Raw genomic sequence first — 25,540 nt, forward strand, 5'->3', positions numbered from 1 at the left:
TGAGTGAGTGACACGGGGTCAGGGACGGCCGGTCGGGGTCGGGTCTGGTTCCCCTACACGTGTTTGGAAGCAGCAGTACAGCTGGGTGAGGTAGGGGTGTTTGCGGGCCAAGGCCAGGATCCGCTTCTCGGTCATGGTGCAGTCCACGTCATCATCTTGCAGGATCACATCCTTCTTTAACACTTTGATGGCATAAACCTCTTCTGTGCCCTTCAGCTCGGCCAGCATCACCTGCGCAAGACACACGTCAGTATAGATGCTTTATTTACATTAAATTAATACACAATCGACAAAGATACTTTCATTCACATTGTTTGTATCAACCATTAAATAGGATTAACTTCTCACTTTGCCAAAGCTGCCTTTGCCAAGAACCTTTATCAAGTTGAAATCGTTGAGGCTCCTCTTCTGGCTCTGTCCGTTCTCCTTCCCTCCGGACGAGCAGGAGGAAGAGGAGGTGGTGGAGGATGACGAGGAGGGCGGCTGGGGACCCTGGCCGTCCAGTGACAGTCTGTCCTGCAGCCGATCCAGCTCTGCCAAGTCTGCGCCGCGTCAATAAAACAAAAGCCCATCAGGGAAAACAAGCACACCAGCTCGTGGATCCTTCCAAAGGTTCACGTGAAAACATGTTCAGCAATACTTCACTCTCGCTCTCTATCACACTCACAGTCTGTGTCTAAAAACATCTCAAATCAAAGAGTGGTTTGGATTTCTTTGTAGACGCTGCACTTTATTTGTGGAGACTTGAGAGGATGGAGCACCATTAGATTTGATGGTGACGATGAAAATGAATTGGAAATAACATTCGTTTTATAGACATTAACCTCATAATCTATTTATCTTTAATCCTTTGATCATTTGCTTGTTTTTTATATATTTGTTTATAGTTTATCTGTTTTTATAAACATTAAACGATTATATTGGGGCAGAAAGAACAATTTTCTTTTGACATTTTGTCAATCTTTTCTACTTAATACAAAATGTTGTTTATTTTTATTTCATTCTGACATGAACATGTATAAATAACTGCTACAATAATAATGATAACAACAGCAATAATGACAATAAAAATAAGGGATTGTTGCAGGAGCATCTCTCTTTACTCTATATGAAGATATTTGTGTTTATGACCAAATAAACAAGTGTACTGTGCATGTGTTCTTCTGCATTACCCTGCTGTGAGGGGGAGGTGGGCAGGCTCGCCCGGCTGAAGCTGTTGTCCTCGGAGTGGGAGAGCTCAGGAGGAGACTGGGGAGGGTCCTGCCCTGGAGTCAACTGGAGGAGAAAACATGAGGGATTCCTTGAGTTGTTGTCATGAGCTCTGGTGAACTGATATCTCAGCCGGGGCATGTGACTTTATTTTTCGATAGGAAAAGGATGAGTCAGCAAATATTTTTGTACAGAAAAAGCCTAGTAGGGAGGGAGACATTTTGAACTTGTACAGATTCCTCTGAAGTTTTATTAATACACTTATACAGTATTTTTAGTCTACGTTACAACAAACATTCTCTTCACTGAAAATGAATGACTGTTGACAACATTTTGTTAAGAACTTAAATTCATATTTTAGTAAATCTTTGAATTAATAATTGATAGGGAAATATGAAATAATAAAATTGCAGTGATATCACACGAAGAAGCTTCAAACACATAGCTAGAAGTATAAAAACATGAATGTATAGATGTATAACTCATATTGCTGGCTATTCTTAATACGAGTAAAATTGTCTTCACCTTAGTTCAACTTGTGAACAAGTTTGATCACATGATGAAGATGTTGACATTTCACTAAACACATTAACCCCTGTGATATGTCAGGGTCAAGGTGACCCGAAGACCTGCAAACAAATGTGTTCCCTTGTGTTGTCTCTGGGTCAAGGTGAATACTAACACATTTTGTTTTAGGGCCTTCGGGTCACCTTGATCCTGGGTTAACACAATGGTTAAGTGAGAGAAAAAAAAGAGTATATATTTATTCTTATTATTATAACTTAAAATCCTGTTTGTTCTGGATTTTATATCACTATACTTATAATTAATAATTTCCCATCTAACAAAAAGATGTGTTTGGGAAAACTCTAAAATCGTTCTTTATTTAGGCTTTTAAACAAAATTCAATTCAATTCAACAGTTGAAAATCGATTGAAAAAATGTGCACAAACTCCCTGAATTCTTGTATACTGGACGAAATTGGATGCTTTTGTCTAATATTTTGCACAAAATAGTTTAAAAAAAAGACATGAGATCATGTCACCAACATTTTAGGCACGTTGACAGTCTTTGGTTTAACAGCACTTTTGTTACGTTCAAACCAACTAAAGCTAAACTACTTCAATTAGCTTCACTAGTACAGACCTGCATTAGCTCTAAAGCTACATTAAGAGTAAGTCAGTAAGTAATGAGTATTTATAGGTGAACTATGTCACCACTTCAGCAACATCAGCAACAACATTGTACTATAGTTCACATTAATGTAAACATGTGTAGGCCAGCATTAAACAACAGAAAGGCAGGTAGATGTTTCCATTCCATAAGCCAGTGGTGGATTTAAAGCTCAGCGGGACAGATTACCTTCCTCCTGCGCTGAGCAGTGTTGGAGATCTTGTCAGGTGTGACTCCCAGGTCAGAGAGGACTTTGGCGATTCCTCGGGCGTCCACACCACAGTTGGGAGCTACATTCTTCTCACACCTCCTATGCACATTCATCTTACACACTGCAATACACACAAAGAGTGATGTAAGACGATTGAACGACGTCATGACCTACTTTTATTTACTGAAAAACTTGTATTTTAAAAGCAAACCCACCGCTGCTACGAAGCAGATTATGGAAGTTTTATGACAGTAAATGAGGGTTATGTGCTGCACAGGCAGGGATCAATTTAAAGTTAGTCCCTTTAATTGAACAGTTGGACTCCATCGTTTTACCTGCTTGTATTTTGGGGGTTTGAGCCTGATAACTGGAGTGACTGGAGAAGACCAATGAAAGAAGGAGATCATGCAAACTCCACACACACCATATAATACGGCAGATAAATGTCTGTAGTGATTTAAAATGTTTGTCGTGTGAATGAAACTGTGGCTCTAGACGGTCACCTTTACACTGCAGGCCCTGTCGCATGAGGCCCCACAGCAGCGAGCCGCAGTGGTCGCAGAAGGTGGGCACCTTGTAATTGTGGATGCTGAACTTGTGAGGCATGTTGACGCTGAACCGCTGGGATCCCACCTACAGGGGGCGACACATACACAAGATGAACGAGGGATGAGGACACTTGACCAGATCTGTTTATGGATAGAAAAGTTAAGAGACTTGACTAGTTACTATCAACTGATAAAGAAAACAAATATATGAATAATCTATTGCAGAAGTTTACAACTATGCATCACACGTTCATATTTATTTAATACAATAAACCATGATGGGTTTTTTTTTTATCTCTTCTAGAAATCTGGCAGCCTCAGCGTTGTTAAACGATGACTCAGCAGAAACGCTGTGCTTCACCGGCACACACGTCCTTATTTGAAAACATCTCATCACTGGATGAATAGTGTCCTGTCGTGGCTACCGGCTATGACTAATTGAGCTGTGGAAAAAAAAAGAGGATTTCAATTCCTCCTTGGCTCCGAGAGGTTATATCGAGGTAAAGGCCTGAAGAATGAGGGGAACAGCGGTTCCTGTCGTCTACCTCCTCTGGTGTGTCTTCCTGCTTCTTCATCCCGGCACACTTGGTGATGATGAGCTCATGGCAGCGCTTGTGGACGACACACGTGCACACTGGAATGTGACAGGAAATGTGTCAGAAAAAAACGACTTAATTAAAGAAAATTTAAAAACAAACTAAGCTTATCAAGATATCGTTTATGTCTGTGGGAGCTTTAAACACTTATTGTGAGTTTAACGATCACCAACAACCGTCACCTACCACCCAAGTTAGGACTTGTTGTAACATGCTTTTCAAAAAGCAATACGTCGTTGAAATGTTAATAATGATTTGAAAAATGCAGACTGGAGGGAATCTGTAAAAGGTGTGTTGTGGTGAACTTGTTTATCTTATTTTTTTGCACCAACCGTAAAAAAATCTGAAATTGAATTAGCCTCTATCTTTCTTTTCCCCACGACTTACTTTAAAGATTTAAGTTTGACGGCCCTGACCTATAACACAGTCAAGGAACATAGTTCACTCCAGTGTGGTTGGAAATGTATACATTTTCTTTTAACCTTTGTGTTATGTTAAGGTCAAAGTGACCTGGAGGCCTGAAAACAAATGTGTTCGTGGTATCCCTTGTGCTTTCTTTTGGGTCAAAGTGATGACCTCCCTGGCTTCCATAAATACATATGGAGGTCGTCACTTTGACCAGAGACAACACAAGGGATAAAAGCTTAGAGTAACCAATTGAACACTGGAGAACATGATCCATTTGTTTTAAAGAAGATTATCAAAAAGAAACAAAGTTAGATTTTCCTTTTAGAACATTTTTTTCTTTCAATCACATTTATTGGCTAATAAATGATACATTTTCCTTTTTAAATTATTGTTAACATTATTCTAACAATTACATGTGTTGCAGGTTGAAGGCTATTTTTCAATTAAAAAAATATATATATTAGTTTGATGATTTTTGGTACTAAATTAAAGACGTTTTATTTCTTTACAATCTTAAGTTAATGCTATTACAAGCACCTGTTGGTTTCTACAGGTTCATTTGCACGGGTTGTAGAAGTTATCCCCACAAAATCACTTTATCATTGCTCAGCAACAATTGTGTGTGTGGAGTGCTTAAATAATTTACGGTGCTGAAAGTCACTCGAGGAACTGGCAGAGACAAGTACTCACCCTGACACTGGTATCCCTGCTTACCCAACACGCCCCTGAAGAGCCAAACACAGACGAGTCAGCTTCAAACACTAGAGGTTGTGTCGTCGGAAGGTGTTCCTACCAGATAAAATCCCTGCAGTGCGAGCAGTAGGTGGGCTGCCTCAGGTAGGTGGCCATGAACTTGTGTCCGTTGACCTGGTGGACGCGTCTCCGGACGGCGCCCTGACGCCGCCGCGGGCCGATCCTCTCTCGGAACACGCGCTCCTCATTGTCGTTGGTTCCCGAGGCTGCGGGAAATAAAAGAAAGTTTCAGGTCATTTAAAAAAAATCCTGGGTAACGAATCTCATTCGCATCATGTTGCCGAAGACACTTGAATCATTTAAGGGACGCTCGGCTTTCTCCGTCGTGCCCACGACTACCAGAGAGCGTTCCATGTACACATATGTGGAAATGCTATTTATACTGTCATGTGTGGGCAGTCAAAGGAAGAGCTGCACATTAAAACACTTCACTTCAGTGAGAATCCACCAGTCATTCCCCTTCTCTCCGCTGCTCCCCGGAAAGATAAACGCTTTTCCGTGAGTAACCTTAAGACAAGTGAGCCGCCTCCTCTCTGCCGCCCACGCGAGCCTTCTGTTCCTCGCTCCTGTCCTAGTTCGCCCGGGCTCTCTCGAGCTCTCCCGGGCTCCTCGGCGAGGTAGTCACCGCCGAGACTCGGCAGAGTTAGATTACAGAGAGGATGTCGAGGGAATCCAGTCACATTGTGTTACATTAGAAGTGCAGCACACACGGGAGCGTGCCTCTGGAGGATGTCGAGTGGTGAAAGCTGGTGAAAGCACGACAATTTCCAGCAAAAATACATCCCACAATCTGTTACCAAGACATCCACGAGCTGCTCGATTTATTTTTGAGCTTCTCTCACACCAACGTAACCGATGTATCCGTTCGACGGCCTTTTATCGTTTATATTTAATTCTCATCCTGAAAATCATATTTAACAGCAACATTTCCTGTCATCGTTTATCTGTCCTCTTGGATCTAACATGTTTTGTCAGAGCTCCTTCCTTTGTAACATAAGTTCATACTATTCTTTGAGGTACAATAGTTTGTCTACGAGGCTGCCGACACCCAAGATAAGTTCTCTGCTGGTGAAGCTTCCAGTTGTTCCACTGAACAGTGCCTTAAACAAGTGTGTGAAGCCCCTGGAGAGGATGCAACACAACAGAAAAACTTAAAATCAAACTAAGTAAAAATACACTTCATTTAGCATAGCTAGCTAAATATCAAAAAACAAATACAACTCAAAATGTAATTGAATGATCCGGGATTTGTTGAGCATGGACTCTTCAAACACAGCAGATAATAAAGAAAAATATATTGATTAATGAAGGAAAAATCTATAAGGTCAGCTAACAAAAATATATATACCAGTTTGTTTTCTTAAATTTCTTGTAAATTCGAATACATTGTTCAACTAAAGGTTCATTTGTTTGTACAAATATAATGATGAGAAGAAAATGGATCATAAGAGTTTATTTAAGAACTGATATCTATATGTTTTCCATGTTTTGATGATAACACAGTTCTTACATCAATAGTTGTTACATTGTACTGACAAAAACAGTGCTTTTAGTCATTCCATGTTTTCTTTTCAGTCTGTTAGTCACGATACATAGTTTTAAAAAACAATATCTGGATATAAAGGAGCCATGTTAGGTTCTAAGTAATATTATTTATAAATTATTGTAGGCTACGTTCTCTCTCTCCACTGCCTGGGGTTGATGGTGGAATCAGCAGTCGTGGGTGTGAATGTTTAATCTGGAGAGAAGCACCAGCATAAGGGAGGAGACTGAAAGAGGAGGATGCTGGTTCAAGAATGAGGCTCAGTGTAGCATCACAACAGTGTGTGGTGGAGCAGTTCTTTCTCCTGCTGGTGTGTACAACCACAAAGCCACTGAACTGGTTTGGCATTAACTCCAAATAAAGATGGTAGGAACCAGATCAAATGACCTTCATAATCTGAGCTGTTGTTTGTTTTGTGCATAGAAGAAAGAGAAACTATTACCGCTTCAACCACCTCTTTGCATTTCATTTGAAAACGTCGGATGAAAGATAACGTGAAATATAAGGTATTTGAAATGACATAATGTGGAAAAAGTCCTGAGAAGTCATGTCCAAAACATATACTCAATGTGACGATCACACTTGACTTAACTGGTTACGTCATGATTAATTGTGTCCTCATGATTAAACCACATTACCAGAATGAAAACATCAACATAATGTCTCTCTAAAGTGATCAGAGGGACTGTTGTGTTGCGCTGAGGGGAGGGGAGCTGGCTAAACAGGCCATTACGGGGATAACTTTGTTTTACATAATACATCATCCATCTGTCCAGCACACACACACACACACACACACACACACACACACACACACACACACACACACACACACACACACACACACACACACACACACACACACACACACACACACACACACACACACACACACACACACACACACACACACACACACACACACACACACACGTGTGATGGGGCATAACAACAGTTGCGGAGGTTGTCGTGGAGACACTTGTGTGGACCAGTCGGGCTGATATATAAAGCTGAACAAAGATTAATGGAAGCATGGAGACTTTTTTTTATGACGATGAGCATAAAATCTAACTATATATAGTTGAATATTATTTATTTGAAATTAAAAACTTTACATTAACTAGCTGCATCAACCATTCAATCTTCTATTAATCAAACCAAAGCCATACAATTGTCACTATTTTAAGTAGGTTTCCTGAGACTTGTGACTTGTATAACTGTGTTCCCATTGATCTTGGATCGGGGACCAGAGTGGCACTTTGCTGTGTTGGCCATTACCAACAAATCCCTTTCCTTTTAAAGGGCGATAACTTGGACAAAAGCCAGGCTTCTATTGGTCAACGAGCATCCCCTAATACTTTGCATGAGACCAACCGAGCGCCCTTTTCCCATTCGAGTGCCGGAGAGCAAGTGACCTCACAAACACCCCCTCGTCAGTTTAGGCCAATAGATGTCGGCAAACAAATAAAAATCTTCTTTCGACAAGACTTCCCTACAAACACAAAGGACAGAGGATTGATGATGATATTAACTACTAAAGGTGGTTCTGACCCAACAGCTGTCTCTGGAACAGCAGGAGGCTTGTGCGTCTCTGTGTACGCTTTAATTGTGTAGTACAAAGCTGTAATTGTGGTATGGATTATATCATTTTATGGCACATGACACATGTCCAGAACTATATAATGTACCCATCTCGCCAACATTGTCCACTGAGGTCAACAGGAAATCAACGTGTCTCTGAAATTTTGCAGAGCTGTTTAACAGGAAGTTGTGGTGCGATTGGAGCGGTCATAGTCCAACAAGGTAGCTAAGCATCCAGGCGGGACATAGTGGGTTTGCTTTTTGCTTTTAATTCAAAGGGAAACAAGTTAAACAAGTTAAATCTGTTAAATTATTTTTTTCTGTGGCTCTTTGAACTCACCATAGACATTACTTTAACACACAATCTTTGTGAGTGCAGTGGTCAAGAACAATCAAGAATGTGGTGAAAGTTTTCTAGTGACTTTTTGTTCTATAAAGTACGGAGCCCTGGAAGTGACATGAGTGTCATTTTCTTTTATTTCGAGATACACATATGTCGTAATACTACTGTCGTAATCGTGAAATTCATAAGTCAAGTTGTTCGTATCTCATGACAATCAAACAGCGTGTTTTTATACTGTGCCAGTTCACACTTGAGGAAGGACCAGTGATGTTCCCCATAGATAAACAAAGAGCGACGCCATCTAGTGGCGTCGCTCTTTGTTTTCTCACCAGGCTAGCAAGGACAAGTTCCCTTTACGGACCCGCTGTGCTTTTATTTAAAAAAATTGTAGGAAATGAGCAAGTTGTAAATACATAATAAAATATCAGAATGGAGAAATATTATAACTTTGGCAGCAAGCATGTGTGATCATACCTAATTTTGTTTATTTTTTATTAATTAATTGATGACCAAGCGATGGATTCGGAGAAGCCAAAGAAGATGGACCAATTATTGAACGATTAAGGAGAATGACTACATCACACAATATAACCGACAAAATCAAGAAACTAACACACCTGTTTCACACGTCCACCTCTAACCATGGCCTTTAACTTCTTGTCAATAAAGTGAACAACTTTCCCCCGTTTGACTTTAGTTGACGAGTTAGGTTTCTCCTGCTTTATACAAGACAATTCCTGGATTCGCTGGAAAGAACCTCTTCAGTCGTTTCTAGTAAAATAAATTCAGATATGATGTTCTCGGGCCATAATATTGACCTTTTTCTCATGACAATGAGGCGGGTAGTACTTACAGAGAGTGCATCATCATTAGATATGAATAATAAACAATTATATTTATGACACCTCTGAGGCTCCTGTAATAAAGATTCTATTAATAATTATAGTTTTTTATTTTGTAAACCAGGTTTAATTATTGTTGAGTTTAATAAGCAACAGCTCTCAAAAGTTCATGTATGAAGTCTGTGTCTCACTGTATAAGATCTACACGTGAAAAAGACGAGACAAAATAATATTTTTTATGCCAGTTTCCCTGCTTCAGTAATCGTAGGGAACCATTTGCGAAATCAAACTTGAATTAATCGCCCAGACCTAACAGAGAGAGAGTCTATGATGCAACAGTACACAGTCGTTCAAGCGTCCTATTGGACGGTTATATCGTGGTTCAAACATTCATCCCCACAAATATCATTGCCATGACTCAAACCATATACTTCCACACTGAAGAGTCCTTCTGACTCACAGACATCATACTCAACCTGTAAATATGTAAAACTCAAACCCCGCAGGATCTGCGGAAGGAAAGACTGGACAAAGATGCTAAAGAAACAAACAGGCAGACTACGGATGGCGAGATTAGGTCAGATTATGTTGTCACTTCCTGAGTCAGGCTGATGGCGGGAGACGGAGGAGAAGAGTGAGGAGCAGAGAAAAAGCTCCCTATCAGTCTCTCTGTGGACAACAGGTTGCACCGGAGGAAAAAATAAACAAACCTGCTAAAAATACCACCTCACACACACACACAAGCAGACACACATAAACACACACAGTTTGTCGCAGCATACATTAACATGACAAGCACTCCAGCAGGAGTGAACTCGGGAAGGAAGTTCAGCAGTGGGTGGAGAGAGGGTCCTGAGGTCACATCACGGTGTCCAATCATTGGAGCAGAGGACAAAACGTGCGTCTTTTTGTGTGTCTCTCTCTGTGTGTGTGTGTGTGTGTGTGTTTGTATGTTTGTGTAATCCACTGCTCAATCTCCACGACTATTTTAAGCATCATCATCCCCCTCTGTTCCAATCTGTATCACACTCCAAACTTAAATGTTGCTCCAACACGAGCCCCCCCCCCCCCTGACCGATCTCACCCGGCGTCCTTGCGCTGATAAACGTCATAAATATACATGCACACGCTCACTGGAAGGCTGGGCTTCTATTTTTAGCAAGGTGAGAACTTTAAAGCTCTGACCTGAAGTTTGTAGGCAAAGCAAAGAGCTACAGTTAGCCTCGGGAAATGCAATGTGGCTTTCCATTCATGCTACGCCACATAACACTGATCAGTAATTACATAGTAAATACATATGTGTGTCGCAAACTAGCCAATATTTTCTACATAAATCAGACAGAAAATACAAAAAAAAACAAAGAAAGGAGGTTAGGTTTTCGTAAGTGTATTTTTATTTGGGGGGATGCATAAACTTAAACTCACCCTCAGTGGAGGATCCGGACAAATCGATGACCACGTAGACCTTTCCTTCGGGTTCCAGGTCAATCTGGTGGGAGACAGAGGGGAAATGAAGGGTGAGACTGTGTCAGGGGACGCAGCTGAAACCCTCAGGCACTTTTGGATCACAGGCACGGTAAACAAGTACATTTTGTGTGGCTCTCGTTGCCAAAATATATAATAAGAAACATCCATTTGAACATATATTCGCACAGAATAGAGGAATTTAAAGTTGTTCTATGTTGTATAATGTCTAATAAAACCAGTTAAAAGTGTTTCCTACAGTGTGACACAACAATACAACAACTATTTTGGCAGTGGCAGGTATTGTTGTAGATATTATGGAGGTGCTGATCCTCATCTCAGTTACACGTACTTAAACAATAAACCTTTATTGAATGTTTTTTTTATAACAAACAATAAATAAAAGTACACCCAAACATATTTGGCTGCATGTAAACAGACGTGTTCAACCCCCGATGACCTCATCCCCTGACAATATACATGCAATTACAAAGATTAGGGCGAGAGAGAGACAAAGAGTGGGAACGCAGGCGAGAGCGAGAAAGTGAGGTTTAAATCCTCCGTTAAGCTCTGGGACAGCAGCAGATCCTCTTATGCAACACTCAGACTCACACAGCCGGTGAAACACACATACACATCCCAGCATTGCTACATATGAGACACAAACAAATATGAAGTCTATTCTCTGTACAGCCCACCTTCGCCCCACACGAGGACTGTCATCAAATGTAGTTACTGACGTCGTAACTACATGTTGAAAAAGACATAAAGTGGGTTGAACTGATCTTGTTTTTATTTTTTATTTTAGACTAAAAGATGTTATTCTTCTTTTTCTACATTCAAGTATAGTCTTTTTATATTAGTTATTTTTTTTATATACCAAATATAGCACATAGATTTTGCATAGAAGGTAGTTCTATTTAGTGTTACAAGGTCACTTAGGCCTCAGCTCCGGCTTTATGTGTTGCATTGCATTAAACGAAATATTGTGGCTTCCTATATTTTTATTCTGCATTGTCAACATCATTCCTTTTAATTAAAATATTGTAAGATAATCTGACCACTTTTAAACCTTACATTTCTGTCCTACATTCATCTATTTCTATTGCAATAAACCCTCTGGGAGACTTGATGTAGGTACGATCCATAACAACAGTATGTGGGGATTAGTGACCTATAAACTCTGCTGGATTCTTGATGTCTACCCTTGAAACCATGTGGTAATCCACAAATGTAACCTCTTGCATAACCATGCATCTCAGTGGAATTTCAGCTGAAAGACTGGCTCTTATTTGGAAGAGAGTAGAACAAACAGACGGTGATTATGCTATTCCTTAAGCGGTGTAGAAATGTAATGACTTGCACCTTTCATCACCGATGCAGAAGTGAATATTACAACACTCTATTCACTTCAGTTGAACTCTGAGATTACCATCAGAAGCAAAGATATGAATCTTGGTTCTCTTAAGAAAAAAAGTTGTTTTCTTTAGTTCCTTGATGATTTAAATGTCCGTTACAAATAAAGGTACTTTTTGTTTGAGCAAATATAATCATTAGAAGAAAAATGGATCATAGTAGTTTAATTTGAGAACTGATATCTATACATTTTCCATGTTTTCTTGACGATACATTCTTATGTCAATAGTTATGCCATTTTACTGACAAAAACAGTGCTTTTAGGCATTACATTTTTTTTCTTCTGTCTGTTAGTCACATTCAATTCAATTCAATTTTATTAAAAGTGTCTCATCATAACAAAGTTATCTCAAAACACTTTACAGTTGAGGCAAGACTATAGTGGAGAAAGTAAAAACAGATCCCAGCTACTCAACAATGACAAAAGCACAGTGCGGCGTTTGCGAGGAAAAACTTCCTTTTAGAAGGCAGAAACCTTGAGCAGAACCAGACTCATTACAGCCTTCTGCTGTGACCGTCTGGGAGGATGGATGGGGGGGTAGACAGATGGACCGAGAGATACACAGATATGTAAATGATACACACAGGACTAAGTAGGGGTGTTATATCATTATGGTGATATTCTTGCCTCTTTGTATCTGTATCCATGATACTGTTGATATTCAACAGCATTATATCGATGATCTCCAGATTCTTGCCAATACACACCTCTAGGACTTACTACATGATTAACTGTTGATTGAGAAAAACATATTGGTCAATGTTAAAGCATAATTTACACTTTGAATATTCCAGACTGGCATCTTTGTGAGTCTGGATGAGCATATTATACAAACCTGATGGACAGACAAATGGTCATTATTCCTCAAAATACTCTAAAAGTTTCTCGAGAGAAGGTTGTCTGTCACTACAAATATTTTAATTATGATAGTTTTATTCTGTACACAATAATGAAAGAAATATGTTAGAATACTGTTTTAAGTTTTTAAGTTTTTATTTGATTGGGTATTTTTTGATTGTTTAAGCGCTTTGTTACCCTGGTCTAGAAAAGCACTCTATAAATACGAAATACTTACTTGCTTACTATATTGTTGAGGCATTGTTACACACCAAAGCCTTGTATATATATATATAAAAATAAATGTAAACAAGAGTACGCCACACAAGTCACTGTGAAGTTTGATATTCAACAAAGAAAGACTTTGGGTCTGCACTTGAGTAGTTCTGAGCGACATTTGTAACTTCAAATGAGAAAGTGTAAGTGGTGCTTCCTCTTTTAAGGATGCAGGGCTTGGTGGACTTTTGACATAAACCATATTTGCTGATGTCACAGTCATTTGAGAAGGAAACAACATATTCATACATATTACTATATACATTGCAGATTTGAAGAGGCCACTTTCAATCATCCTTCCTTAGACGGGGACTTGGAGAGTAGGAGAGCGATCTTCTTTTGTTTCTGACAAACAAATGAAGTTGTCATCTGCACATTTTAGCTCTTTTTATGTCTATTTGCAGATAATAATAAAATAAATCTCTGAGCTTTGGATTTGGATACTTATCACAATGTGCTGCGTTCTGGCTCTTTATTCACTTCAGAGTCATCCTCGTCAGACATTGGAGACGGTTATTTGTCCCACAACACAGAGGACGTGCCAGGAAAGACTAACAAACTAGTTTGAGGATCAGCACATAAGAGCCATCTTTGAGTTGTCAAAATAGCAGCAAGTGTTCTGTTAACTTTTTAAAAAAAATGATGCACCAGTCAGTGCTGAAATCAACATACGCAGAGTTGTTTACATTGTGGTTGATTTTTGCTATATAGCTGTCAGGTATATTTTAAGTTATCTTACTTAACAGTGAGGTGTAAGCTCCATGCTATTTAGCCACATAGCTAGCACTAGTTCTGTGATCTAAATTGCATTTGCTAAAATACTCACAACCTAAAACTGTACGTACACATAAATTATTTAATATACTTTATGTTAACTTTTGTTTGGTTAAACCTGCATAAATATCAATGTTCACCTATGGAGGTCCATGAGTGTAGCAGACACCAGTACCATCCCTACAGCAGGCGCTATAAAGACAATGTATATAATATGGATGTGAAGCTGTGACATCAACTGTATGTTAACAAATCACAGTTTTAGGGCTGGTTCTTTGGCACGCTTCGTCGTCCGTTGTTCTTTGAAGGAAAACAGTTTTCGAAGGAAAACTGATAAGTGACGAAGGAAGTAAACATCAGATTGTTTTGTCAATATTGCAAGTGTTCTTTTACACTGGAAATTACTGTTGTTTTTTTTTCTATGGAAAATGTTCTGGATCGGCAGAAATGTCCAACTTTAACGTGCTCGGCAGGCACACACTCGTGTTTCCTGCCCAGGCTACAAAAGATGGAAGGATAGAGCTGCAGAATCTAGTTTGCCTCATTAATCCTGTTAGTCCAATTAGTGCAGAGATACATGCACAGAATACAAGACACAGCTTCACATGCACAGATTTGATCTTTTTGTCTGCGGGAGTGCGTGAACGAGGGAGTGACAATATTGGAATCGACTTGGGAGAATTAACCTTAACTCCTTTTATTTGTCCGAAAACAAATTGGGATTTATAAATACCCATGGTAGAGTCAACACACACACACACACACACACCATATGTAGCAACACGGCGAAGCACTCAACCAAGCAGACGGGGCACTCAAAGCTTGCATTATATCAACGCTGTGGAGTTCACCCCCTCCCACTCTCGCGTCCATCTAGCTGACTATCCCTGCCCGACCAGACAGCCTCACTCTGTGTCTCTCTGGAGCGTTTAGTCTCAGTGACAACCTCCCACGTCCATCTGTCAAAATCAGGAAATTCTGCTTTCAGAGAGCTCCAGTGCAGTCACACTACGACATGCGAGCGGTTCCGTGCACAGTTCCACCACCTGGCAACGCAAGTGTGTCCATCCGCATGCAGAGAAAGCCCTCGCTGAGTGAGACAGCATGAGAGTCATGCATCTTTAATGGAACATCACAAACGGCTAATAATGTAAGAAGAGCTCCACGGCTGGGCGGCGAGGTGGGGAAGGAGGCGAAAGAAAGGGGGGGCTGGGAGGCGAGATTAGAGCCTTGAATGCGACTTGTCAACAAGTCTGCTAGATGTGAACTCCCTGGAGAGGCAGAGTGGTGAAGCGACTCGTACTGCAGCCACAATGGGACAAGGGTCATGAAGCCAAAGTTTGCCATTGTTTTACAGAATTTATAATTAAAGCATTTATGTCATTTTGTTACTGTAGAGAGGATTAAAAGCGCTTAAAATTATAGCAGAAGGTAGAAACTAACTTTTTTTTAACTCAATATACTTACTAATTATATTCATTCTCCAAAGGTTTTAACTTGTTCTTAAAAGGTTTCAGGTTAATTTCAGTTAAGATGAGGTATGAGCGGCCATGTCTGTTTTGATAAAAGTTTGGATCTCGGGTCAAAAACTATTTAACTGGAGTATCATTCAGGCCTGAAGAGGTTGTATTTACATGTCCACAGACTTCATGTCCACAACTCATCTCTTGCTCTTAATGCTTTAGCACTTTTCATTCCACCACCTAATAACCATGGAATATTCTACATGCTTCAATGTGTTTCCAACAAACATCCCTAGTCTCATTCACAACAACAGTAGTCGGTACCGGACTGGGGACTCATACCGGTACTTAAGGAACTTGTTTGTGGGCAGCAAAGAAATAATAAACATGTTTTGATTGATTTTTACTAATTGATTAATAATCGGAATTGTGTTCTGTTTTGAAGAAAAAAAGTTAAATTATATTGTGGCTCTTGACGCAACACTTGTTTACGTCAAGTTTATTAAAAAAAATAAACATGTGAATATAATGCCGATGTAATGCCAGTCTGTGGTGCAAAAAACCTTGACTAGAAAATACCTTTTGAAAAGACGCTCACTAACAAAATATGGCTTTGCTAGATGTAGTTTATAGTTAGGCAATTAGACACAACTGGAAGAAAGAGTAATGAATCCTTCAAAAAAGCGATGGATCCAGATGCTTATCCAGAACCCCATCAACGTTGAATCATCAGATTCTAACCCATAATGATCCAACCATACAGAAATTAATTCATTGAAATCCATTCTTGAGTTACTTCGCGAACAGACGGAGAACAAAAACTATCCCATAAACTGTAATAACGGTAATAACCTTGTACTATAATCCTCATCCTGCCACCTCTCCAGCTTTCACACTTGTCAAAAGAAGTCCCCCAGAATAGCTCTTAGGCAGCAAGACAACACAATGGAGTGGTTGCAAAGAGTGTGGTCCACGCAACTCTCTAACTGCTGTGTTATAGTACGCTAAACAATCTGACAAAAAAAAACTGCTGAATCTGCTGTCTGGCTCTGTGACCACATACCATTGGACGTTCAGTTGTGATACTACTAGTGATGCAAACAAGGGGAACTACTCTTCTGCCACATGCAAAACACATCATCAGTGTCAGAACCTTTATTGTCAGTGTTGTAAACACAACACAGGATTATTTTTGTGGTGGTACACAAATGTATTCTTTATTATACAATGTCTATTGTCGACCTGCACTTTGCCTGTGTGTATACAAGGCAGCTATTCATATCCTGCGGGTGTGTGGCCTGTGGTATTAAATGTGGGTTCACCGTTAACTGCTTAACCGTCGCATTTTCGTTTTAATTAGCTGTGGCAAAATTGATATTGATGGATTGTACAAACGGCACAATAGATTCAGTATCAGATTCAAAGCACTTCAGCATCACCACATACTCCAAATAACTAACCATAAAAATCAATGTACCAGCAGTTAATCTTGTGTACAAAGAAATTAAGTGGGTCTTTCTTTTGTCAGCAGGACTTCAGAGGGTATTGAATGATAATCGTCTTTGTTCATTTTTTTGTCATAAAATATTATGTGAAATGGAGACTGAAGTGAAAGATGATGGACTGACGGACAGACAGACAAAACTAGTACGATTTGTGGTTATAAATCACATTAATAAATCATTGGATGAGCAAACACAACTCTAGAATCAATTCCAATCCCTGCATTTTTTAAGTCATTGTCCTGACTTGTCCTTGAGAATTGATGAGCAGTTTGACAAATGGTTGCAATTGATTTTTGAGTTAAGGGACTGTCTTTTTCCTGCTTACTCTCCGTCACACACATGAAAATGTGCATTTCTAGCTCCATTAAAAATCTTGTCATCTGGTCCAGCATCTGAAAGTATCATTAGACCTGATGTTAATTGACAAAGTGACAGGTTTAGGTCAATTTCATGTATTAATCTTCCTTGATGAAACAATAACAAGATGAAAACGATGTGTTCAGCTTAGAATCCATCAGAAACTAATGTGAAAACCCAACTCTCCTGACTCACTAACATGTTTCAAATGTCATGACGATGTTTTAAAGGTATAAACTTTTCCCCTTGTCTGAAATCTTGGCGAACAACAGGTTACAAGAGTGGAGTCCATTATGATGTAATAATGGGTTTCACTTCCAATAATGGCCTCCAGCAGCAACATCGAAGAATGCGCTGCTTCTTTCTGTGTAGAAAGAGTCCCTTGGAGGTAGAGATTTTCTTTATTAATTACGTGCCGTGACAAACCTGTATGCATCACCAATCCCAGCAGAGTGGTTGTGGTTAAACAAGATCTCATCTCCAAAAAAACGGTTTCAGTGGGCAGGACTTAAGCACATTATCTAATATAAATATTTCAGTTCAAAGAGAGTTTTGAGCAAAAAGACACATACTGATGAGTACAATAGAGGTCCAAGATAAGAGACATCAACATTAGTCACCCTTTAAAATCCTCTTAGTTTAGGTTGGAACAAGCACACAAGTCTGTTTCTCTTTGAAAGATAATATTATTGGGTAAACCGTTCAAATAGCGACTCCTGGCATTGAGCTCTGCACTTACTCCTAAGTGTTGTTATTTATAAAAGAGGCCACACGTTCCACTTACCTATAATCATCCATTTATCATAGCCTTACAGTCCAATTTGTTTTCACAACCATGTGGTTGAACATCGCTAACTCACTTGACACTATCAAAGAAGACAGTGAAGCAACTCTCTGACTTCTTTGTGATTTGTAATGTATCCCCAAGACTACAGGGTCTACAAAATAATTCTGCCATCTTAATTCTCACCTGGTTCTGCAGGAGGAACTTACTTACACGGTCAACCATGGTTTCATAGACCGATCCTTCAAAGAATCACCACGTGATACCAAAGAGTCCTGGACTGTTCCAGACAAATAAGCTGCTTAGACAACACGTTCGAACTATTTAGACTTATTCAAAGCTGCGTGATGTTGAGCTCTTTTGACTTGTGACGCAGCCAAGAGTTTACTCATCACCAACAGTTAGTTAAACGTTCCCCCATCGTCCCACTCCATCCTTTCCCCGACTCTCACTTCCCGGTATCGCTCTCTGGTGTTTTTGGTGGGAGAGAGGCTGCGATCAAGGCGACGAGCCGTCTTTGTCACCATAGGGATGAGCTTCTAACGGCGTCTCAATTACTGAGTGGGACAATTACCGAGCATCAAAGCCTGGTTAATATTTTACATGGAGCAGGAGTCTGGGGAGTCGGAGGAGGGAGACCGGGCGGAGAGTGGTGGGCCTGAGACAAGAAAGAGAAATGAGATGGAAGCATAATGAGATGAGTGAGGCAACAGCAGGGCGGAGGATGTGAGAAACAGAGATGCTCTGTGGTAACAACAGTGGAGTCTTTTAATAGATGTTCATCCTTATTGGTACTTTTGCTCTGACAGAAGAAGCAAACTCAATTATAACGGGTTCTTAAGTATATTGAAGGCCCGACTTTTCCCCGAGTGATAGATCCAAAAAATGGAGTCTTTTTTTCTAAACTGATGAAGAAACCCAGAAACGACTTGCATGAAATGAAGAACTGCAGCACGGCCTGCTTCTTTTCATCTCATTTATATTGAACTGCAACATTTTCTCTGGCTCTACGTCCACCCAAAACACAAAACTTTGACCTAATGGAGATCATTGATGTTAAGTTAATGTCCACTATTACTCAAGGTTCTGTCTCTGGGTCACCTACGCTTCCTTCCACAGCAATGAAATAAGATTTTGGATAACACTGTAGAAAATCTGTCTAGAGCTTTATTCTTAATGTCTTTTACCGATTCCATCCCAAATGAATATGCTTTTCCACATTCCACTTTCCTTCTGAAGACTTTCTAATCCACCCTATGCCCCAATCGCACAAGTGTAATCTTCGAAGGCCAACCTTCTACCAGCATATCTACTCCACTGTGCATCTACAGGCCGCACAACATCAGGAGGATACTTGCTACAAAATGCAAAACATTCTTCACCGAGCTAAGTGTTGTGTTTCCAGTTTGGTCCATTTGCTTTTACATTTGATCCAAAGCTCTTCCATTGAGCTATAACTCACTTATGTTCCACAACATTCCACTTAAAGACACTAGAACATCTCAAGTGTATTACGGACGATCATACATCCAAGACATGGCTACATCCGCTCAGAATCACCCAATTTGGCTTATAAAAAAGATCACCCAGTTTTTGCCTTCCGTGTGTCCCAAAGTTAAAGCATTAAGAACTATACAACAGGGACGGTAGAAGAACAAAAAAATCTAGTCAAATTTCTGTGTGAGTGAGTGAATTGCATTTTAATATGTGATCTTTCTTCTTTAATATATACCTTGAATAGTAATTGAGGTGGAATACATGATGACAGAAGCAAGATTGTCCCCATTTTTTATTTAGAAAAGTTTTTCCCCTAAATGTATGCTGTGTCAATATAATTAACACAAAAAGTTAGTTCTTAAGTGGTTATGTCATAATGTCTATTATGTCTAAGTTTATTGTTTGTCGATTGATGCAACAAGTAACTTCAGTAAAACGGAAGATGACTACATCCCACCACATTATATATCCACCATTAACTGAAGAGGAAAGGCTGAAAAAGAAGGATGACGATGTTTCACGAGTAGGAGGGTAAAGGAAACACAACTTAGACGATAAGATGCTTCGGAGGAGGAGGAGGTTGTAGAGGAAGGAGGATGAAGAGGTCGAAGCGTCGAAGGCCGAGAACGTCGAGCTGCTATGTATCGGTGAACCAGCCGACCGATCAATAACATGTGTTCGATCAACAATGAACTGTACTCTTTGACCTTACTCTGAATAGCTGGGAGTCTGTGTGCGCTCGCATAGTAAACCGTTACATAACCGTACTCCCAATTAAATAAGCCCTGATGGCCCCGGCTGGCTGGGTTTGTTTGTGAATACCTGTGCTTCCAATAGGAGGGGAGTATTGGCAAAACCTCATGATACGCTACACATCACGCTGGAGCTCAGTTGTCTTCATCTTCGTTGAAAAAAACCTCACTTAAAATCTTCCAAATACCTCAATACTGTTTGTTTGTAACGCTCTGAAAAACTAAAACAAGTCTATTTTGCTATGCTAGCTGCTAGGCCACACATACAGGAAGTTATTCGGAAAATATAAATATCGCGAGCGCTTTGGATGTTTTTAAGATGAAGGAAATTGAGCATTAGTGGCTACATTGCAATGACTCACTCTTTTTTTTCTAGAACTCTAAAAAGGAACGGATTACTCTAAAAAACAACCGTCAGTCGACATAAGAGTGAGGAGAAAATGAGTGAAATTGGAATTTTGTGTGAACTAAACCTTTAACTACGGTATGTTATCCCTTAAACTAACTTGAAACTTCTTACAAACATCAGCTTTGTGTTCAATTTATAAACATCAATATAAAGAGATAAAGTACTTATTTCAGATAAGAGGTTGAAGTACTGCAACGTATCGCTGTATCAAAGTTCTCATTAAAACTCTCCTTGACTAAGTCATGTAAGGTTTTATATGTTGATATTTATATATATATATGGTAGCTATATCCACAAGTGGATAATGACCATTATTAAAGCGTTGAGGAGGGTCTGGACCAGATAATGAGAGCGTAGGAAGATGATGGAGCCCCTGGAGAGAAGAACCGAGCGTCTAAGGCCAGGACTGAAGCCCTGTGTGTCTCTGAACAGATTGTCACACTAGCCACGCAACCAACACCAATGTTCTGTGGAAGAACAACTTCATTATCAGCAACAAAGTTTACACAACTTTGTTGTCCATTCGGGTGCCATCAAGACTGCCTGACAAGTTTATCATTCTGTTGTACATCAGATTATTTGGGTTCCAGATTAAGCTGAATTGTATGTTTCTTTATATTTTCCAGATCTAGAACGTTCTTTTGAAGAGACGTTTTGACTCGAGTCTTGTATCTGATCCAAGTGCTGCCACATCCTCCTAATTTACTCTAACAGAATTACATGAACATTCCACGGCTGGTGCTTTGAATGTTCCACAAAGAACACACAGCTTCTTTACTTCGGCAGAAGGTAACAAAGTGCTGAAGTGGAACACGATCACATGCTTCTGCAGAGGCCCGAACCTGCAGGCTTCACACAAACAGCCCTTTCTTCTGGTGCGTACAGATGTGTGCGGCGCACAAGCATCACAGGTTCAATGCAAATCAGTTTACATGACAACAACAATAACAAACACAGGGACGGCATCCCAGGCCGACTGGTGAAAGGGAGGAGACAACGTTTGAGTCGGAGAGATTATACTTTAAAAAAAAGATTGGGAAAGGAATGCGAGGAATCGAAATCGTGACAGCGACCGGCTGGACCAGAGACACCCAGAACCAGAACTAATGCAAGTCCAAACAGCTTCCCTGAAGGTGTGTGTGTGGGGGGGGGGATAAAGGATTAGTGTTAAACAAAACCAACCCCGGCTGTCACCGCTGGGAAAGTGAAGAGAAATGAACAGATTAGGACTGTCGCTTATTTAACACATAAAAGATGTAAGAAATATTATTTTCAGGGAGTTTTTTTTTTTTCACGCTGTCACTGTCAATACAAGTGTGCTGCAGTTTTAACCTTCATTTGGAGAAAAATAATTGAAAAAGAGTTTGTTTGGGGCCAACATCGTGAAAGCAAGAACACATTTCATCGATTATTGGTTAACCACAAATCAGATCAATGTTGGGATGGAATCACATCTTGAACACAAAAATGTTTCTTTAAACCCCGATTTATTTTCCTAATTCTTTATCAGGTCATTGTCTGCCTTTTGTTTCCAGTTCTCAGAATCAAAGATGTGATCATTATTTGCGATGTTATTGTAAATGCACTTTTAGGTCAGTGCGGCTGATGTTCATTATTTACTCGACTCATTACGTACGTTAGTCCGGCTGGTGGCCCGTATTATTGTTCATTGTTTTGTTATTAGCCTTGGCTAACACGCCTTTAGCTCGCTGACGCAAACATGTTTTCTCCGACTCAAGACGCCGACTGAAGCAGAAAGAGGTCGACCTTGATCTCAACTTAACCAAAAATAATCCACTATCTCCTTAAACTTTGATATAAACAGAGATGTGTGGAGTACATAAGGATCAACTGCAGGTTGTTTGCTAGTCAAATAGGATTATAACTTTTCTTTGCTTGTATTTACACACAAAAACATGAGTACATCGCATTTTATCATGGTTTCTTTTCATGTTTCTTGATAATTATTGTATTGATTCATAATTGATTCTGTTTTTGGTGTAAATAATATATGCAGTTGCCATTTTTTATTCCTACACTTTTCATAACGAGTGTCAAATATCTTCCTGGGTATTAATACAAAGTTTGCCATTTTAGCATCGTGACCACACCGACTGATACTAATGGGGGGACATTTTAGTGTCAAGGTGTTTCCACAGCTTAGTCCGACAGGTTTAAGGCCGGGTCAGAACCAGGACTCTCTCGGAGACAAATAGTGTGTATGCGAGTGACGCAAGAAGAGTGATTGGACCTCAGCGTGAACGACTGTGAAGCAAGAGTATGAAGCATCTCTGCTGGTGTTGGCTGGAGAACCACACATGGAGTGAGGAGCTTCTGTGGAAGACCACACTGTTGTGTATGTGATAGCTGGTATCACTGCTAAAGGTCCTGGACCAGGTAAACGAAGGCCTTCTCTCATTCCATTCTTCAAGCATCTTACCTCATTCTTTTTATTCTGCACCCACACAACAAAATCCTATGTTGTGGAGATACAAGTTTCTGATTCTGATCTTGTGTGAGAAGGTTCAAGTGAGAAGGTTGATCAATTCAATGATTCACACCATTTGACTACTTGGTGGAGATATTATTATTTTATTTTATACGAATATCATAACTGTATTATTAAGACTTGTTTCAGCGAGGCAGGATTTGTGGATAATAGCAAAATACAATTAAAGTATCGAAATTGAGAATATACATCATGTTTGATATTATACGGTGACTCTGTGGCCTTCATTGTATTACTGAGAAAATAAAATACAGGTTTAAAAAAATAATATAATTTTGGTGCCATATCCCTGGAATCAAATTAAAGCGTGCGATGTTTACTGATCGTTTTCACGTCATCCAAACCTTTTCCTAACCTGGTCCAGAGACCCGTGATCTCCTACAGCTTGATTCTGTGATCAGATCTTCCGTGAGATATCTGATCGGACGCGGAGGCATACCAGGGTAATTGAAGAAATTCCATCACATTCGTCATCATACATAAAAACAATCTACGAGCAGCGTGTTTTCAATGGATTGACATTCATACTGAATATGATCTTTGTTCCAGATGGGTTTTTTGGCTCGTGGGTCATCCTGGTACAGATTCTTTAGGTCCAGATCTTAGTGGGTACTTGTGATTATACAAGAACACAAAGGGGACAGGATGGATTTGGCCACTGGTGCAGGAGTTTTTCCCCAATATAGCAAGTATAAGGGGACCCACTTCTGGCTTCTAGGGCCTTCTTGTTTGTCGAAAATAGCATCTCAATGTTATACTTTGGATTTGAGCTCTTCAAACACATCGATTTAAAACGTGTTTGCCTGTGCGTTAGATCTTCCGAATCAAAACAAGTATTGGAGAGATAGCGCAGGACCTCCGGGGGTGGAGGAGCCCACCAGGAAATGAAGTCGTGGGGCTTGTTGCTGCTTAACGCGGTAAATGCTGTAACCTCTCGGTGTCAGATGGTCTTCAGCGAGACTTGTGAAGCCATGACGGGAATTTTGACCGGTCATTGGACGAGGAGTCACATGATGGTGAGATGCATGCGGAGTCATTCGAAAGATCTCCAGTCATTCAGGAGCGACAGGAGGGAAGGTTCTGAGAGTCTTTGTTTGGTCTCGGGTTCCTCTCACCCACACGCGAGAACATCTACTCTCCTAGCTCTGTGGCACACATACCCAGACCATCAGTCACACACGCATGGAAACACATACCCAGTCCTCATAGTGCCGGGTCCCGTTCTGCAGCAGGTCCTCCAGCTGGATGGTGCAGTTGGCCACGAAGTCGTCGTACCCGATGGGGGCGTCATGGAACACCGACAGCTCCAGGCTGCGACCCTCTCGCACCTCGGTGCAGAACTCCTGGTGCCAGGCGGGGCTGTTGGTCTTGGTCCGGGTGGCGGTCTGGCCCAGCCGGGTCTGGTCCAGATTGAGGGCCAGATAGGGGTCCAGCAGGAAGGAGCCGCTCTTCCCGACGGCGTGACGTAAGGCCCAGGGGGTGGGCTTCAGGTCCACAGCCTCGCACACTCGCACCTTCAGAAGGCCACTGAACACAGGCATGACTGCAGAGGGGTGTTTGGAGGGTCTGGAGTCTTTAGAATGGAGAGTGTGTTGGGGGGGGGGGGTCACTGCACAGTCCTGCTACATCCCATAATGCAGCCCGGCCACATCAGATCCCTGTGATATTGCAGATGTTCTTCTTCTTCTTCTCAGCAGATTCTTCTCGACGAGGCACAACCACGCAGATGTTCTCTCGGGGAGTCCTCGTGCGTGTGCGTGTGCGCGCGTGTTGTGGATCAGGGTGGGAGTGAGCGGGAGCAGCCGCGCCTAGCCATCCGGGATCCACGCTCCGTGTCCAGCCTCTCTGCCGCGGCTCGCGAGGATAAGAATCCCTGTCTCCTCGCGACGCTGGCCCGCGTGCCCTCCTCCTCCTGCTCCTCCTCCTCCTGCTCCTGCTCCTCCTGCTCCTCCTGCTCCTCCTGCTCCTCCTGCCCGCGCGCGGGGGGCTCGAGCCGTCGGTCTCTGGTCCCTCACGCTGCGGGTTCACGAGCACCGCGAACACACCTCGCTGCTCCTGGTCTGCTTCGCTTTCTTCTAATGCGCGCCCCCGGTTTCCCCTTCCACAGCCGAGCGTGAGCGCGAGCTGCAGGAAATGCGCAAAACGCGTCACCAGTGCGGGGCGAGCGCGTGCGCCGGATGAGAGAGAGAGAGAGAGGGAGAGAGAGAGAGGGAGGGCGTGAGTGAGTGGATGGGAGAGGTGTTGTTGTTTTGTTTTTTATATATATATATCGAGGGACACAAACACGGG

General features: G+C 41.0%; 1 protein-coding gene across 1 annotated transcript in view; it reads right to left on the reverse strand.

Moving 5' to 3' along the window:
• prkcea (protein kinase C, epsilon a) overlaps nucleotides 1-25,326 on the reverse strand; it is a 30,823-nt gene extending 5,497 nt beyond the window's left edge. The window contains exons 1-10 of the mRNA XM_087784236.1: nucleotides 24,448-25,326; nucleotides 10,633-10,696; nucleotides 4,939-5,104; nucleotides 4,836-4,870; nucleotides 3,687-3,775; nucleotides 3,097-3,226; nucleotides 2,572-2,714; nucleotides 1,173-1,275; nucleotides 349-542; nucleotides 58-231 (exon numbers count right to left, since the gene is read on the reverse strand). Coding sequence (XP_087640362.1) covers nucleotides 58-231; nucleotides 349-542; nucleotides 1,173-1,275; nucleotides 2,572-2,714; nucleotides 3,097-3,226; nucleotides 3,687-3,775; nucleotides 4,836-4,870; nucleotides 4,939-5,104; nucleotides 10,633-10,696; nucleotides 24,448-24,792 — 1,443 coding nt within the window. The 5' untranslated portion in view covers nucleotides 24,793-25,326. The remainder of the gene's footprint in view (nucleotides 1-57; nucleotides 232-348; nucleotides 543-1,172; nucleotides 1,276-2,571; nucleotides 2,715-3,096; nucleotides 3,227-3,686; nucleotides 3,776-4,835; nucleotides 4,871-4,938; nucleotides 5,105-10,632; nucleotides 10,697-24,447) is intronic.
• Between the last annotated feature and the right edge of the window lie 214 nt (nucleotides 25,327-25,540).

Source organism: Callionymus lyra, chromosome 2 (assembly GCF_982586985.1).
Source record: "Callionymus lyra chromosome 2, fCalLyr1.hap1.1, whole genome shotgun sequence".
Classification (NCBI taxonomy): domain Eukaryota; kingdom Metazoa; phylum Chordata; class Actinopteri; order Syngnathiformes; family Callionymidae; genus Callionymus; species Callionymus lyra.